General features: G+C 39.9%; 1 protein-coding gene across 1 annotated transcript in view; it reads left to right on the forward strand.

Annotated features, from left to right (window-relative positions):
* SDK1 (sidekick cell adhesion molecule 1) overlaps positions 1-17,108 on the forward strand; it is a 403,349-nt gene that overhangs the window by 240,727 nt on the left and 145,514 nt on the right. The window contains exons 6-7 of the mRNA XM_074158262.1: positions 9,538-9,649; positions 10,589-10,779. Of these exons, the coding sequence (XP_074014363.1) occupies positions 9,538-9,649; positions 10,589-10,779 (303 nt within the window). The remainder of the gene's footprint in view (positions 1-9,537; positions 9,650-10,588; positions 10,780-17,108) is intronic.

The following is a 17,108-nucleotide window of genomic DNA, read 5'->3' on the forward strand; positions in this document are numbered from 1 at the left end:
GAGTGTTTAAACTTGTTACAAGTAGGAGAAGCAGCAACTAGATTGTCAATTGTGTCATTTTATTTGTGCCAAAGTAAGGAGTTAAGAAATGGATTTATTAAAAAAAAAAGCGACACATGAAGATACATTTGAAAATAGATGGCAGCGTTTTATTGTCTCCCATTTCTCTTTCTTTCCTGCTGCTTGATAATAACCCAGAATCCGCTGGTGAGAATTGCAGCTTCTGAAATAGCAGCAGTTCTCTGATTTGTGTAGCACAGCCATGTCCCCGGCTCAGCTTTCCTCCTTCACTTCTTCTCTCAGCTCTTTTCTTGCCACTGAATTTTGCATTTCTGGACGTTATGATTAACTGACAGTTCTAGTTTATTTAACATCCAATTACTGGTGTGTGGTTTATTAACTTAATTTACCTCTATTAAGAAAGCAAGCAGTAAATATCCAGATACGTGAAGCGCCAAGGCTGTAAGATGTTAGAAGTTCCCTTTTGTCCCCAGGAGAAGGCGACCCTTGCTGTCTGCTGCAGAAATCCATGGAACCCCCCCAGAACCTGTTTCCTCCTCCTAATTACACCAGTTTGTATTTGAAAGGATGCTTCTCTTACGATGCACTAAAACGCATCACAAAAATATACAGCCTCTTAAAAATCGTTTCCACTGATGAGTTATTTTAAAATCTTTTTTTTTTTTTTTTTTTTTTTTTTTTTTTTTTTTTTTTTAAAACGTAGGCATGTTTTGGATTATATTGCTAAAACCCCCAAGGCTTGGATGCTGGCGGCGGAGGCGCTGCTCGCCACCGCTCTACCTGCTGCCCCTCGTGTCACTTTGGAGCTGACTCTGAGGCTAATGGATCCGCTGCCGGACCACGGATGGGTTTTTTTTTTCCTCTCTTTTAACTGCTGTTGAATAAGATTACACACTCTATCCACTTATATAGCCGATATTAAAGCTATCTGGTGAATTGAAAAGCCACCTGAGTGTTCTTTAGCTAGAATAGCTCGAGGCTATATATTTTTTCATGTTAAAAGCTCTAATGATGTGCTGGATGAGAAGTTTCTAGGCAGAAAGAAACCCCTCACTGTGCATGGGGGAAGGTCGGGTCAGTGACAGAGACTGAACTTCCAAATTGCTCTTTTTGCACGAGGAGTTGTGAGAAGGGAATTGTGGAGTGTTGGAGCAGAAATTTGGTCTGCTTTTGAATTTAGCTGCTGAATCATCACAGGGGCCCGTGTAACTAAGCAGTGGCTTAATTTCCTTAAAACTACATGGGACAACAGTAGAAATTTATTTCTGAAGCAGTCCTAAAATGCAAAATGAATTTGGAGACCTCAGGCAGTAGAAAAGAGGAGGAACAAGTCTGTTTTGTGGAGGGCTCGCCCCCAAACAGCAATTGCTGGGTCACCTGCACTTACTGGCCTGTAGAAAAAGGGCAAAATTGGGGAAAAAAACAGATCTCCCATCTTTGTCCCAGTCTATGGAGCAGAACTGGTGTGAGACAAGCTGGAGAGACTGTGTCACCGTGAGCCACCGTGGCCATGGTGCCCCTCCTTGGGCACTGCAGTATTTGTTGTTTACAAAAATACATTTTCTGTTTGTAAATCAACTGTATTTAGGCCCCTGTCTCTCATTATGCCCAGGAGCAGACCCTAAAAACTCTCTACGAGGTTTTAGAAGCTTCTCAACCTGTATTTTAGGCTCTGTTTTATCTAATAAAAAATATAAAGCTTCTCTTTGCTGTAGTATCTGCACAGAAAAGGCTATAAGTCATCTTGCAGGTAGAGTTGAGTTCTCCATTAATCTTTCACTAGGGCTAAAACTAACAGCTCTTGCCGTCTGTGTGAAAGTCCTTACAAAGAGGGAAAAAAGCTGTTACAAATGCGGCTGTTATTTGTTTAAACATTTGGAAACATTTAGAATGTGATGCTAGCTTTGCTTTTTTACCCTTGCTCCTATTCTTTTGTTTGTATATATTTCAGTGAATCCCTTTCAAACTTGTCAGGCGAGAAAAGTTTGGCTTGTTTAGCAAAGTAAAATTAAGACTGTGAAGGAATAGGCTTGTTTTCTATAAATATTTAAGGATGTAAACATCACAGAGGGAGAAAACAGCTCTTCAAGCGAAAGGACAGCTTTGGCAGAGGAACAAATGGGGTGCATTGGCCATGAATATATTTAAGCTGGAAATTAGGAGTGTTTTTAATGGGTTGAACAACAAAGCTCTAGGAAACTTTCCAACTAGGAAAGTGGAGATAAAAAAACTCAATATTTTTACCGCAGGGCCCAGTACATTCAGAAATGGGATGGCATGATGGGATGTCGGAGAGAGGGAACCTAGGCTGGCCCAGGAGGTGTCTCTAGTCCTGCTTCAGACACAGTCAGCAGGAAGCTCCATACACATAAAACATCTTATTGCCAATGTTTTGCGTAATTACTACATTTTTTCCGTTTTCTCCTTTAAGGCTCTGTTTCTGTAATATATATTTACTTAAATTAGGAGTGTGAGCATTTACACTCTCTTCAAACCAACCAGCAAGTACCTGAAGTCAAGTGCATTTTGAACTGCGCGCAGAATTGCAAGCTTCACTGGGTAAATCACATATTTTGTAGGTGAATTTCTATGGGTAACTTTATTTTTCAAAGTGAAATGCATCGGAACTGCAGTTGTAACATAGAGGGCGTACCCCACAGGCCCAGGGGGGTGGGTAGGAAAGGAAAGAGGGCAGGTTTTCAGGTACTGCTTTACGATTCAGCCAAGATTAATTTATGCAAGTCTTCCTCAACAGTTGTTGATGAAATCTTTTGTGATTGCTTCTCTTTATCATATCTCCCCTCATACACTGGATATTTAATTTGTGATCTACTCGCTGTGTTTTGTTCTGTTTTGGCTTTTTTTTAATTATTATTATTATTATTTTATTCACTTTTTTTTTTGGTTGTTTTTTGTTGACTTTACTTGCAGTGGAAATGAATCATGTGTTTGATCTGATGCAGGCAAAGCTCAGTCACATTGACAGAGTATATCGAGTCAATAAGTATAACTGACCTAGATCACTCCCTTGTTTTGCTTGTATTGTGTTTTGTAAACCTTTTTCATTTCTGGTGTTTTATTCATCTGCTGTGATGTCTGCTGTCTGGATCAAGACGAGGAGTGTATATATAAGAAACCACTTGCTGTGATTGATTCAAACAACTAGGCCATTTTCACTATAAATTTGATCCATAAAGCTATTATGTTGTTGCTTATTTACTTTTTTTGAGTCTAGAGTCTAGTTTCTCAAAGGTTCAAGATCAGAAATTATGTTAATAAGTACGTTTGAGGCGTCTTCAGATCTCAGGTACTGAAAAGTCATAATTCTTCATACACCAGCTCTGTACCCTTAGATTGCAAATTATTTTATAAATACATATTTTTGACTCAAAATCCATCTGGAGTTTTAATGTTATTCATCAAACTAAACAAATGTGACCAAGAATCCTCACAGGAAAATCCCTGTTATTTTCTTTACATGTGGAAATGTGAGCAGAGACCTGTAACAGTGCAGAGGAGTGCACAGCAACATCGCGTATTTCCCTTTCCTTGAAAATAAGTATAGTCCTTGCTACAAGAAAAGTGGAAAAAATGAAATTGTAACTTTTATTATCTTCACGCTCTTTCGTTGTATAACCTGTTAATCTTCCCTCTAACAAGTAGGGAACAAACAGACAAGCCGTGTTTTAGGGTAGAGTTTTATGACTGAGAAATACACTTCTTTTTTTTTTTTCCTTTTTTTTTTTTCCTTTTTTTTTTCTTTTTTTTTTTTCCTTTTTTTTTTTTTCATTTATTATTTGCATAACGCTTCTCTCTTGTGCCTGCAGGTGGTTGTCAGCATTTGCTGGCCTGTTGATCGGGCTCCAATTCCTGTTGTGCATCTTGTATTGCAAAGGGGAAGGGAAATTAATCTATTATTGATCAGGATCCAATTCCTGTTGTGTATCTTGTACTGAAAAGGGGCATTAATCCATTAGGGGTTGATAATCCAAACCATCTGTAGGTCATACCTGAAAAAAGTGAAATGTATTCCATTAGACAGTTTGCATTTGTAAGGTTGTAGGTTGTTTTTTTTTTTTTTCCCCTCGAGCAGTCTTAAGATGCTGTGTGATTGTCATTTCTCCTCTTTTCTCATATTCTGTGTTCCATAGGCAGAGATTGCACATTCTTGATGCCGTAATGGTGAACTGTTTATATGTAATATTTTCACTATTTTTAGTGGACTCTTGTCTCCTATTCTGCTTTTTTTTCTAGTACAGGTGTCCGTAATTTGGTAATATGAAGCTTTGTATGCATTCTGCATAGTAATTGCAAAGGCATTTCTGCATACTGTGCAAGTCTGAAAGTCTGTAGGAAGTTTATGGTGAAGGTTTTCTAATCTTCTTCTCCCAGGATAACTTATAAATGATTTCGAAGTTCTGTTAAAGTATTCAATTTCTCCATTAGCTTGAGGGTAATGGAGGGTACTACTTGAGGATACCCTCCACTACTTGAGGGTAGTGTACTGGTGATCTTTTCTGTGAAGTGCTTTTCTCCCATAGAGAAATTTCATAATATGAAGAAGTAATTCCATTTTTGGATACTGATTCCTGTGAGATTTGTTCTTTGCTGCAAGCAGGACGAGAAGTAATTGCAGTAGTAACTAACAGTAAGGGTAGGGATGACCAACAGTCAACATCACGTTCCAGGCTTTACCCATACTAAGTAAACGAGGGTGATTTGCGTGATCCTCCCTCCTCCTTCTTATGGTCACCTTGGTTGCGTTAGCTGTCTCTGAAGACTTACAAGCAAGCCTCGAAAATAAGACTTGCTATTTTTCTTAGGTCTGAACTCAAGCTATTACTTCTTTTGAAGAGATAAACGCTTTCTCTCACGTTTTACTAAGGCTGGTTTGCACTGTATCTCTCTGAGATGAATTTGAGCATCCATTGAAGTAACACTCTTAATATTCTGCATGACAAACACAGATAAAGATAAACTTTGCATGCCATAATGTAAAATCCGGGAAAGAAACTAATACTTATACATTTCTGAAGGGGAAAGCACCTTTTGTATCTTCAGTCCCATGGCCTGAGTGAGGTTTCATCTCTCTTGGGAAAATTAAGCACTCAAGTGGCTTTGATACAGTCTGTTATCTTTATAAACTGTAAATTATAATATTTAAAATTCCCTGTACCTTACATGGCAATATATGTAGAGAGATAAAAATACTGCCTTTTCAGAGATGGTAAGGCAGTCTACATAATTATTCTATTTAAATAACAGATTAAAAATTCTACAGCTCGTCAGTATTAAAAAATTAGTGTTATAGACCACTTGGGACAGGTTTCATTCTTGGTCCGGTGGCAGGAGAGAAGGGGGAAGAGCAGTGTGATCCAAGACCAGTGTTGTGCAGCCATATACAGCCACTGGTGATAAAAACAAATAGACCGTGCAAGAGGTGTTCACTCTTTCTCTCTTCCTGCCATACATCTCTGCTTTGTGCAGAATTTCCAGATTCTTGAATGCCACAGTCTGGAGAGTTTATGTTTAGAAGGACAGAAAACCCTCGAATCTTTTCCGTTCCTTGTTCTCTTTTTTTTTTTCTTTCTTAATTTTTTTAGATTTTTGGCTCTTTCTCCCCCCTTCCCTTTTTAAAAAAGTCTAATATGGAAAAATAATACTTGTGCCTATTTACATCAATGCATTTGTATTGCTCTCCTGTTTCAGTGTCTTTAATAAATCTTTCCTACTAATGGATGTGAATCAGAGAAACTGAAGCTCAGTCATTGAAACAAAGGATACGTGGGAAATTGAACAGTTCTTAAATAATGTGAAACATCTATAGGGGACCATAGGATGGCAGGGAGGGGAAATGGGCAGTGATGAATGGGGAGAAGCTGCCTGAGGGAGGGAGGCAGGAAAGGAGGAGGTGATGAAAAGCCAGAAGGAGACAGCACAGACCTAGAAAATTGGGACAAGAAAAAGTCTGATGAAGTAAAAAAGGAAGAGTGAAGAGGAGAGAAAAATTCAATTGATTTCTACGAAGGATTTTCAAAGGAAATATCTGTTTACTAACAATGACATTCTCTATTGTACTTTAGTGTAGCACCAGTCAAGTAAAATCATGTCAGCGTACTGCATTAGGAGGCAGGAGAGGGATGGAGTGGCTTTATTGACAGGTAGGATAAGAAACTTGGAAAGTCTGGGTGGTTTTTCATTATCTGATTGTTTGAATAGCTCTCTACCTTCCACAGCCAGGCTGATGTCTGATTTGCTGCATCACACCATCAAAACAAAATCACAGGGTTACTCCTTACCTAGATTAGGAGCGTGGCTACCCTGAGATTCCAACCAGGGGATTTCTAACAAAAGGATGAAGTTCTGAACGGATGGGGTGTACACACAGATCCCACGTTACAGCCCTATTGAGACTTTTACTCTAAAGGAAAATTCAATTCCTCCTTTGATATTTTGAGCAGCCACAAAGCAAAGCTGCAAACTGGACCCTGCAAAAGGAACCAAGGGCATGTCTTTGTTGAGTTTTGTTTGGCAGAATCAGGGTCAGAGCGAATTATGGCAAGTGGTTTTTTTTGTGCTGCAAAGGGAAACTTAAACTGTCTTTGAATATGAAATAGGAATATGCATGCTGCCAGGGTACTGTTTAGATAATACTTTGAAATGTTGTTGTTCTCTACGTAGGCTTGTTATATCTGCAGCTGACCTTTGTAGGGATTTGACAAAGAATCCAAGCCCTAACCATTTTGATGAGCCCTCTGTATCACATCTGTATTAGTTCACCCACTCAAAATCTTTATCAACAGCCTGCTTTTAATGGATTTGTTTCAGGGATGGTATGAAATGAAAATAAGCACTTTCTGTGTTCATGTTCTTGTTACGGTTAGTAATAAAGTAAAAAAAATGTTACGTTTTCCTGGTTGCAGGCGGAGCAAGGTGCGCTTTTCTCTCCCTGCTTATCTGCTCACCGCACAAAGAGCCATTCGCGTATGGTGAACTCCTGGAGGTTACAACAAAGCTGGCTTCTGTTCTTTGGCTGGTCTTTAGTGGGCTTGAGCCATTTTTCAGGGGAGCTGATAAGTCAAACAAGTGGTTTTCCTCTTTTACAGATGGAGATAAGAACTGATTATTGCCAAATTAGTAACTCGTGCGTTGACCTTTTAGCATTTACTGCTGCAAACCTTCATCTTGCACAGAAGTAGCGGTGAACAGAAATGCTGAGGTTATTTCTTCTCAACAGCAACAAGCTACTAATCTGATCACCACTTGTTTTCTATTTTTTCAGTTACTATCAGGAAAATTCCTACCATGAATACCTACAAGACCACCATGGAAATCTTCTTAGAAAGTAGATTTCCTACCTGATAGCATCATGTTTCCAGGAATGTTGTTGAGCAGAAGTAAAATCTACTAAAAGCTTGGGTTTTGAGATCCCATGTGAGTTGCATATTTATGCTGTGTCAGGTCAACAGAGCATATTTATGGGAAGAAGTAAATATGTGCTTACCACTTCCTTAATTACTATTCTTGGATGCTTAAATTTATACAGATGTGTGGGCGGTATTCTTAAATATTACAATTGTACAGCACACTTTTGTCTCCCGTAATACACTGTTCACTATCAATTACAAAAATGTCAAATGGTAAAAAAATTTGTCATTCAGTATTCAGAAATCTGCAAACCTTGTGCACTTTCTGAGCCCCATTACCAAAACCTCTGCCTATCCAATAAGTGAAATCAAATGCCAAATGGCTTTTGGCATGCCAGGTATGAGATAAGCAAAAAATCTTCTATCCATTTTCTATTCTTTTGGGAATTATCTTAAAAGAGAATGCCAGGGCTTCATACCTGGCACTTACAAGGGCAAGTGTGGGGTCCTGCACCTGGGGAGGAATAACCCCATACACCAGTACAGGTTGGGGCTGATCTGCGGGAGAGCAGCTCTGCAGGGAGAGACTGGGAGCCCTTGTGGACAACAAGTTGCCCATTAGCCAGCAATGTGCCCTTGTGACCAGGAAGGGCAATAGTCTCCTGGGCTGCATCAAAAAGAGCGTGGCCAGCAGGTGGAGGGAGGTCATCCTCCTCCTCTTCTCTCGCCTGGTGAGGCCACATATGGAGCACTGGGTCCAGTTTTGGCTCCCCAGTTGAAGAAAGCCAATGAAATGCTGGAGGGAGTCTAGCAGAGGCTACAAAGATGATCAAAGGACTGGAGCATCTCTCTAATGAGGAAAGGCTGAGAGACATGGGTCTTTTTAGCCTGGAGAAGAAAAGACTGAGAGGGGATTCATCAATGCTTACAAATATCTAAAGGGCAGGTGTCAAGAGGATGGGGTCAGACTCTTCTCAGTGGTGCCTGGTAAGGGGCAACAGGCACAAACTGGAACACAGGAAATTCTAGCTCAACATGAGGAGAAACTTCTTTCCTGTGAGGGTGGCAGAGCCCTGGAACAGGCTGCCCAGAGCGGGTGTAGAGTCTCCTCCTCTAGAGATATTCCAAACCTGCCTGGACGCGTTCCGATTCAACTTGCTCTGACAGGGGGTTGGACTAGGTGATCTCCAGATGTCCATCCCAACCTCTATGATTCTGTGATTTTCCAGTTGCCCGTTCTGCTTAATAGGCATGGGTTAGTCTCCTTTGCAGAAAACCTTTGATGAACTGGCTTGCTTTTGCATCAGTTTAGTTTTATTTTCATTACTTTTCTCTGTAATTCGTTTATTGGATTCTGTATCTTTAGAAAATTTTATTACTCTGTTATTCAAGCTAAAAAATAGCTAATTTTTCTTTCCCAAATGAGTTGCTTGAAGCAAAGTACCTATGAATACATGGGTATTTTAATTCACTTACTAAATGTATACAGAGAAAATTTACAAGCAGCCTTTTTCCCATTTTTTTAGTGTCTGCTGACTGTTGCATAAGCTAAATTATTTACAGTATGATGCCTCACAAAAGAGTAGCAGATTTGGGTTATTTACTTTACTGATAAGAAAAAGGGATTGAAGTTGCTGTGATATGCTGCTTTGTTAATTTTATATTTGTTCCCCAGTGTGTAAAATCTTTTTAAAGAACTAACATGAGTATTGGCAGACTCTTTTGAAATGGTGTGGAAGTGGTAAGATTAAACAAAACATGAAAAGGTCTTAAAAATATAAGTCAGCAAGTGTTTGATAAAAATAAAAGTGCTCAACAATAGAAAAACCTTTAGGATGCTTAATTTATTTGCTCTCTATTTGAGAATGGGCCCTGCACTCCTTCTGGGAGTAGTTCCTGGGAGTTACGTGTTGTGAGTGATAGCGGGCTGGCTATATTGAAACAGCGTGTTTGTACAGTATAATGAAAGCCATCGGAAAATGGGCCTGCTGAAGATCTCCCCTTAATGAGGAGATTAAAATCCACGGTGAGGTTGAAGAGCGAAATGTGCAGCTGTGTCGCCTGATGAGATCCTTTGCCTGGAACGTGTCCGTCCTCGCCGTTTGCAGGTGTAGAGAGTCTTCACTAGGTTTCCGTTCTGCCCATGCAGGTGCCACAGACCCGTCTGACACCGTGGCTCCTGTCATCGTCATCCCCCCCCGGAACACCAGCGTCGTAGCCGGGAGCAGCGAGATCACGCTGGAGTGTGTGGCCAACGCAAGGTACCGTAAAAGCCGCGGGGTTATAAGGGATTAATTTTAACGCACTGTCCTTTAGCGAGAAGGACATAAGAAGTTATTTTAATTTTTTTTTATTATTTTAATGATTGAAGCAGAATGCGGCATGTAGCTTGCTCTTCAAAGTAACCTTATGAATAATCTAATTTGTCCAACGTTACTGAATTAAACCTATTGATTGTTCTGGCCAAATACCGATATGGACAGAGTTACTCTCCCACCTGTTACTCACACAGCGAGGAAAAGAAGTGTAGTGGTGTTCAGTCAGGGAAAAGTTATGCTAAGGGTTAATAATATTTTAGCTGTACTGCCTATTGACAGGAAAGGTGATATTGTTGAACAGCCTGTGCTTCCCAGTAAATAAATTAGCGAGGATCTCCTATGAAGTAATTTATTACAGGTGCTCTCATTTTACAGTGATTATGGCTCAACTGTTCATAAGGCACCATAATACAGTGTTCAGAGCATTCCTCCTGTGTTTCCATCTAGTTGGCCTTGAATAACATTGAATTCCAGTGAAAGTGAATAGTTGAGGTCCTCGGATGATAAGAAGACCAACTGATTCACTTTCCCCTCTGAGGACAGAGGTTTTCTTGATATGGTTAATATTGTTTTGGTAACTGAAAGCCCTTCCCATGCAGCCCATTCCCATAGCATTATTTACTCCTTTTGCTTAGAGAAATCAAATTATTAGCCCTTAAGTTCTATTGCTGTATGAATTAGCTGTACTTGCATAATGCGCTTGAGTAGTCTGTAGTCTTGATGTGTAGAAGTTATATATACATTTAATTCTTAATAGTGAGTATCAGGAATAGAGCAAAACAAAGTTTTATAATCTGTATGTAACCGCCAACAAGACTGTTCTCTAATATATATGTTTTATTGTTGTATTTTTGTTGTGGTTTTGTTTTTAAACCTCGGTAGACCTCTTGAGAGACTAAGCATGACCTGGAAGAGAAATGGAGTAAAAATAACCAGTGGCATTAGCAGTTTTGGGAGACGACTCACTATCGCCAACCCAACCTCTGCCGATGTGGGGATGTATTTCTGTGAAGCGAAATTGAGAGACAGCACAGAGGAACCAGCAAGAGCGAAAGCCTTCCTTTCTATAATCGGTAATTCTCAAGGCAATGTGTTTTTTAGTAAAACAGGCACCGGACTGAGGTATAATAGGAAATAAAATTGATATTTTAATATTTCATTGACCTTACATTTGAACCTTTCTTCAGAGAACAGAACAAAGGAGGTGAAGGAGGGTTATCTTCCAAATTAATTCAGCTGTTCTTTCCCATGAATATAAATTCATCAAATAGATTTTTTTTTTTTAAACACTGATGTGATTCCGAATCCCCTGTGAAACTATACGTTTAATCAGAAGTTGGGGAAATATAGTAGTAAAATCCTTATTGGGCAGCTTCCACATCTTGGCTTTTAGATGCATTAAATCCTGATTAACTCCCAGCTTGCTTACATCTAGTTTTAATATGTCAAGTGCCTGTATTTCCGAAAGCAGCCTTTTAGGAGCACTTCTGAGCGTTGTCTGCTGCAAGCGCCAGTCAGGGGGCCAAGGACGCTCCTGAGCACAGAGACAGGCAGATATCATTTACTGAGGTAACAAAAGGGAGAAGAAAATGCCATTAAAATCGGTGCTACGTGCTAGACCTTCGACTCCAAGGGAAACTTCGGGCTTAGTCTTTTTTCAGGCACATTGGTGTCCTTTCAGTGCCTGTTTCCACCATCGCCTCCGGTTTTGCTGTAGCAAGGAGGTTGCCGTTTGGGAATGGTAGTGACTGTGGATGTCATATACTGGTATAATAACTCAAATTAACACACTGCACACAGCGTAGAGATTTTTAGGCCTTTTAGAGTAGCAGAGAAGTTTTAGAACAGAGACATTTAGATGTTGTGAGCCAGAGCTGATTGTGTAAAGTCTGGCTTTTATGTAATAGTCCCAGTAATAACGGTGCAAGTGTCCTGGAGAGGTTATTGCTCTGGCGATGAGACAAGTCTCGGCGTTGATCAGAATTCGTGCACACACATTTCTGTAGTACATTGCAGAGGGGACTCAGCCCACAATTCCCTACACTCTTTTAGCCTTCTGAAAATACACTTTTAAAGACTCTGCTGTGTGGTCTGTATTCTACCAAAGCAATTTATAGTAGTTCACGCTAAATGAGAAAACAGCCCTTCTCCCTACACAGCTCTGCTCCAGGTTCATTTGTAGCACTGTGTCTCTATTATATTTATTACCTACTGGATGAAGTTTGGTTCCAGTCTTTTTCTTTGTACTCTGTTTTGTAGAATTATTGCCTCGCGGCTTCCCTTCCCTTTAAGGAGCAGAGATGGATTTAACTTATTTATGGTTTTGGTTTAAACTCTTCCTTATTCATAAGATTTTATTGTAACTAGTTTAACTTTGCTGCTATGCTGTCAGATCCAGCCTAATGCAATACTTAAAGCAGCCTCTCGGTTAATGTAGAAGATTCTTAAATACAGTTACAATAAAACTGAAAAACAATCTTTGGGGAATCATATTAAACCAGCAGTGCTGCCTTTCTTTAGTAGCTTATCTGCTCTCATTTTTAAATGTTTTATTTATTTCTTATCCAGTTTTAGGGTGCTGTCAGGGAATGAAGTTATGAAAAGGCCTGTAGATAAGAACAAGTAGATGAAAGAAAACAGAAACAAATTGGTTACCAATTACTTTTATTTCCTTCTGATGGAACAAGACACTTCAGTTGCAGGTGTTTACTCAATGTGTCAGCAAATCCTGATAGATTTCTTTATTTATGAGTTTCATGAGCTGCAGGATGGATCTTTAATTCTAAACAGGAAGCCAAATCAAAGGATTAGTAGTTAATGCATAACTTATATTCAGCCTTAGAATTCTTGGATGGATCTGGCCGTTGTTTAATTAGTCAAAGGACAGGTTCTAGAGGAAAGTGCAGAGGGGATTCAAACCTGAGGATTTTTGCGGTGTATCCCTCACAGTCTTCTGGAGTAGCGCTTATAGAGAATCAAGTACGCTTGTCCATTCGCATGCATAAAATATTTGTAGCGTGTACGTGTTGGTAGTGACCTGATAATGAGCTGTACTGCTTGGGAGATAACACAGTGTGGACTTAATAAGGCGTCTTGACTAACAGAAACAGGAAATTGTGTTAATAGAAGAGGTTTGTTTTCAAAATGATTGGGATAAATCAAGTACAGACCCTCGGTAGTATGGTAATGAGAGCTTTTTTGGATTAATAGAAAAAATATTTTGCCATTAACAGATAGAATAGGGGTAGTGATAAAATGATACATCAAAGAAAAAACAAATACTGAGTTAATCAAAGCTTTTTTACAAATATATCAGTCCTTGCCATTCCTAGCTAAGAGAAGTCACCCAACTTGAGCGTGGGCTTGGATGGTGACAAGAACTTTATTAGAAGGCTGTGAAACTTAGTACAAAGGCATGTACTCAGTTCAAATTATTATTTGTGACCTACAATATTATCTCTGATTTTTTTCTGAATATTTCTGAGAGTACATCTCAGTTTATAAATTCACAGTAATATTTGAAAAATCTGAATATAATGTAATAAAGTAGTATTGCATAAGCAAGAAGAAAATCCTCTAGTCTTGTGCTGCAATTTTCTTCTGAATGTGGCAAAGAGCTTCCTGACATCTTCATATTGTTCCAGCAAAGATAAACTGAGGTGGTTCCAAACCTTGGTTTTATTAGCTGCAGTTGTTATAAATTTTTAAAGGGTAGCATGTTCCTCAGTTGGCAGAGTAACAGTTTGGGAAAGATTTGTTGCAGATTAGATAAGAGCACATTTGTTTTATCAGTAACAGTTTGAAGATTAAGTAATTTAAAGAGTCTTCTCATGAGCAAACCAATTTGAAAGCTGAGCTAATCTTAAATTCTTTTGCTCCAGTTCTGCAAGTTCCGTTAGCGACAAATTGCAACAGTCATTTTTTAAGTGATTGTTCTATGGGAAATTATGAATTTTAGAAGCTTAAGAGAATGAGGAATGAAACCCTTCCACTACATGAAACCCGTACTGCTCTGTAAATCAGATGCAGTCAAAGTAAAATCTGAAGAAACTGAGGAGAAAAGCAATTAGAAGAATGGCCTGGTGTGATGAGGAATGGCACAGAATTGAGTGGTGAAGCCCTGGTGGCCTGTCCAAAGGAATAGGATGGAATAAAGCAGCATCACAGTTGAGGGCTTCCCTTCTTTTTGGAACAGCTTTGAGCCTGGAAGAACTATATTAATAGACATTATTCTCATCTTTTTTTCTAGGGAGAATGTTTACATTCCAGGTAGATTTCTTTCTGAAAATAGGATGATAAGGGATTGTTGTAGGTCTGTGTGTCTCATAAACGATACCCTGGTTCTCATAAGGTATGGATAGAGCTTCATGGGATTCAGCAACACACCAGAAAAATTATAACCCAGGAATGCCCACTTGTCTGGGCTCTGAGATGAACTGCAGGGCTATTCCTCCTTCACTGAACTTCTCCAGGAGCAAGTGTGGAGATGCAGAAGGGCTTTCTTTGTGCATTGCCATAGTTCATGAATTTGCATTGAATGTATATATAACTGCCAGAACTGCCGCTAGCCATCCCCCTACCTTTGTGCTCAGATCTCTGGAAGCAATAGCTCTCGTGGCTCAGCTTAGACACTTTGAAACACTACAAATGATGTCTTGAAAGCAGAAGAAAGACTTTTTCTATGGTGGTTTTGTTCATGTATTATGCTTAAGACCATGATGACCGTGTTCACGTACTGTGCATGAGAAAAGAATAGGAGTTTTCAGGAAAACTAGAGTATAAGAAGTCTTTGAACTTGCCTAAACTTCAGTTTAAGCTCAAAGCAGAGAAACGTTGACAAGTTTTGGTTTGGCAAGCCTTGGAGTTTCTTGAGATGAACATAAATGTGTTGCCTTGGCCCCAAACACACACAGGACCTATACCACAGTGAACTAATGGGACTTCTGGGAAGTCCAGTTCTGTCTCTGACAATCAGGAGAAGATTTCCTTTCAGTTCTGCAACAGGAGATGTGCTCCCTGTGTTGCTGTAAGGTTTTAGAGTGCACAGACTGCAGCTCACAGTAGGGCTAGTATCTAGAAACTAAGAATACCTTTTCATCTCTCTGTGTTTTAACCTGAGATTCATGCAAAGAAAAATCGTGCTTCAAGGAACATGTTATACCTGCTCGTACAATGTAGCTTCTCTCTGCATGTACAGTCTGATCTACTGTCTGGAGTTCTGGGCTTTGTACCTACAAGGGGCTCTCAAGTTTCCAGTTCCCCTTTCTTTTTGGGATATTCACCAAATAAATTATTTTATAGTAATGCTAGAAAAAGGCTTCCATGTTTAAGGCTCTATTTTCCTCTTAAATATGCAGGCCTGGATTTGAGTGATGCAGGAATTTCAGCTTCGGAGGAGCCCCTGGGGCTTTCTCTGTTCTTTCTGACTTTCATGTATGTATCTAGGATTAGGTCACACATCTCCAATGCAGCTTGAAGGGTATGTAATGGATGCTGACTGCTATCTTTTGAATGTTAAAATCAGTGGCCATGTAACTCTGCATGGGGGAAGTTAGAACAGTATCAAATTTTGCAGGCTCCCGAGGGCTTTGCAGAGAGGCTATCTTTTCAGTTATGTCTGTAGTGCAAAAAAAACCTCCTGAAACCCTCAACATCTATTAAAAGCACACATTTATATTCAATTATTCTTTCCCCTTTGCTTGTTCTTGACCTTTTAGTTAAGATCAGTCAAACACCAATACAATATCTGAACAATACGGTATCTGTTTCTTTCAGTCTAATATGGGATGTGACCTCTCTCATTGCATAGCACGCTGCACTGCCGGCAGGGGGAACTCGGTGTAATGGGTCCTTTCCTATTCTAACCATTGCAATTCTATAATTTCCAAAAAATGTAAATGTTTGACTTCATACCAACAGACTACTGTCATTCCTAGAAGTCGCTGTGTCCGGGGGCTGGTGTCTGGCATGTTATATAGTTTGGAAGACATTGTAATTTCACCACACGTATTAAATTTCAACACATGATTATTGCCTACAATAATAAATGTTCAAATTCATACTATGTGATTCAAACCAAGCTTTATAAATATGCAGTAGAGTCATATATACAGACAGACAGAATGCCCCCTCAGAATGCCATCTGACCCTTATAAATACTGCTGCATTTTTATGGCCTCTCTCTGATAGTTATTCACCAGGTGGTGTATAGCACCCAAATTCAGATACCCTGAAGTTTTCATTTGCAATTTGTGCTGGGGCTACAGGCCCTCAGGCACACACCTGATGTGCAGATGATACATCTGACTCATCTGAAGAGCAGGGAGCCTGGTTTCCAGTTGTCTAGCCCCTGTAACTAGAGCTATTTCTTCCCCAGCCTGAGTTCTGTTGAAGCCATACATCCTCACTGCAAGGACCTTTTGAGCATCCGTGTTGCTAGCGTGAGACACGTCCATGTGGGAAAGCAGCACAGCTTGCATGGAAATCACTGTTTCATTTCCCTCAAAGCCCTAAGAAGTATACCTACACCAATACCGCTGTGATTCTCTCATATCTTAAATCACCAAGACTTTATTTTCTGTGTGTATTAGACTTGGGATGCCACAGCACTGTTGTCTGTGTGGTATTCTAGATCTTCCAGAATTCCCTTATGAATTAGCCTTTTCTTCCCACCCAGGCTTGTCTCTTTGTTCAGGCAGCAGAACCAGTCAGCTAAAAATCAGTAAATTGTAGAGTTGCTTCTGGAAGGTTTTCTTTATCTGTGCTTATCAGGCATATGGGCAGTTCTTGCCTCAGCCTCTTAACTCCTCTATATCAATTGTAGCCATTGGCAGGGCTTCCGGCTGCTGGAACAGCTGTGAGAATTGAGTTCAGAAGACTTTAGTGTAAGGGAAAAGGTGGGTCTGGGCTTGGTGAAGAGCGGAGATCATAGCTCTTGGCACACCTGCACCCTGAAAATCCTCTGGGAGTTGTCTGTGGCCTTTAGATTGAATCTTTCTGCTGCTCTTGCTCTTTTTCTGTCTTGTCTGCTTCCATTTCTCCCTGCTTCTTTCAAAAAAAGCTGATGTGAATCTTCCTTTTATACCATCACATCCCCTTTGCTAAGTGACAGTTGTCAGTGACTTCAGCTTCTTTGTCAGGTAATTCATTGCTTGATACCTGCTCACCTAAGCATCTCTTAATGTAATAAGTTTCTTCGAGGGTGGCATAACAGCCTGCATGGGATTTAAAGCAAGGAGCGCAGCTCGTAGGATGGGATTTTGAGAGAGGCACTGGGAAAGAAAGCAGACTGTATAAATATGCCAAGTATAACTGCAGAAGCTGTGTGCAGCAGCAGCAGCACACAGGCAGTGGTCACGGAGCCACTAACATCTTTGAGGTCGCATTAAGTGCTTTGCAGTGG

This window comes from Numenius arquata, chromosome 14, assembly GCF_964106895.1.
Source record: "Numenius arquata chromosome 14, bNumArq3.hap1.1, whole genome shotgun sequence".
Taxonomy (NCBI): domain Eukaryota; kingdom Metazoa; phylum Chordata; class Aves; order Charadriiformes; family Scolopacidae; genus Numenius; species Numenius arquata.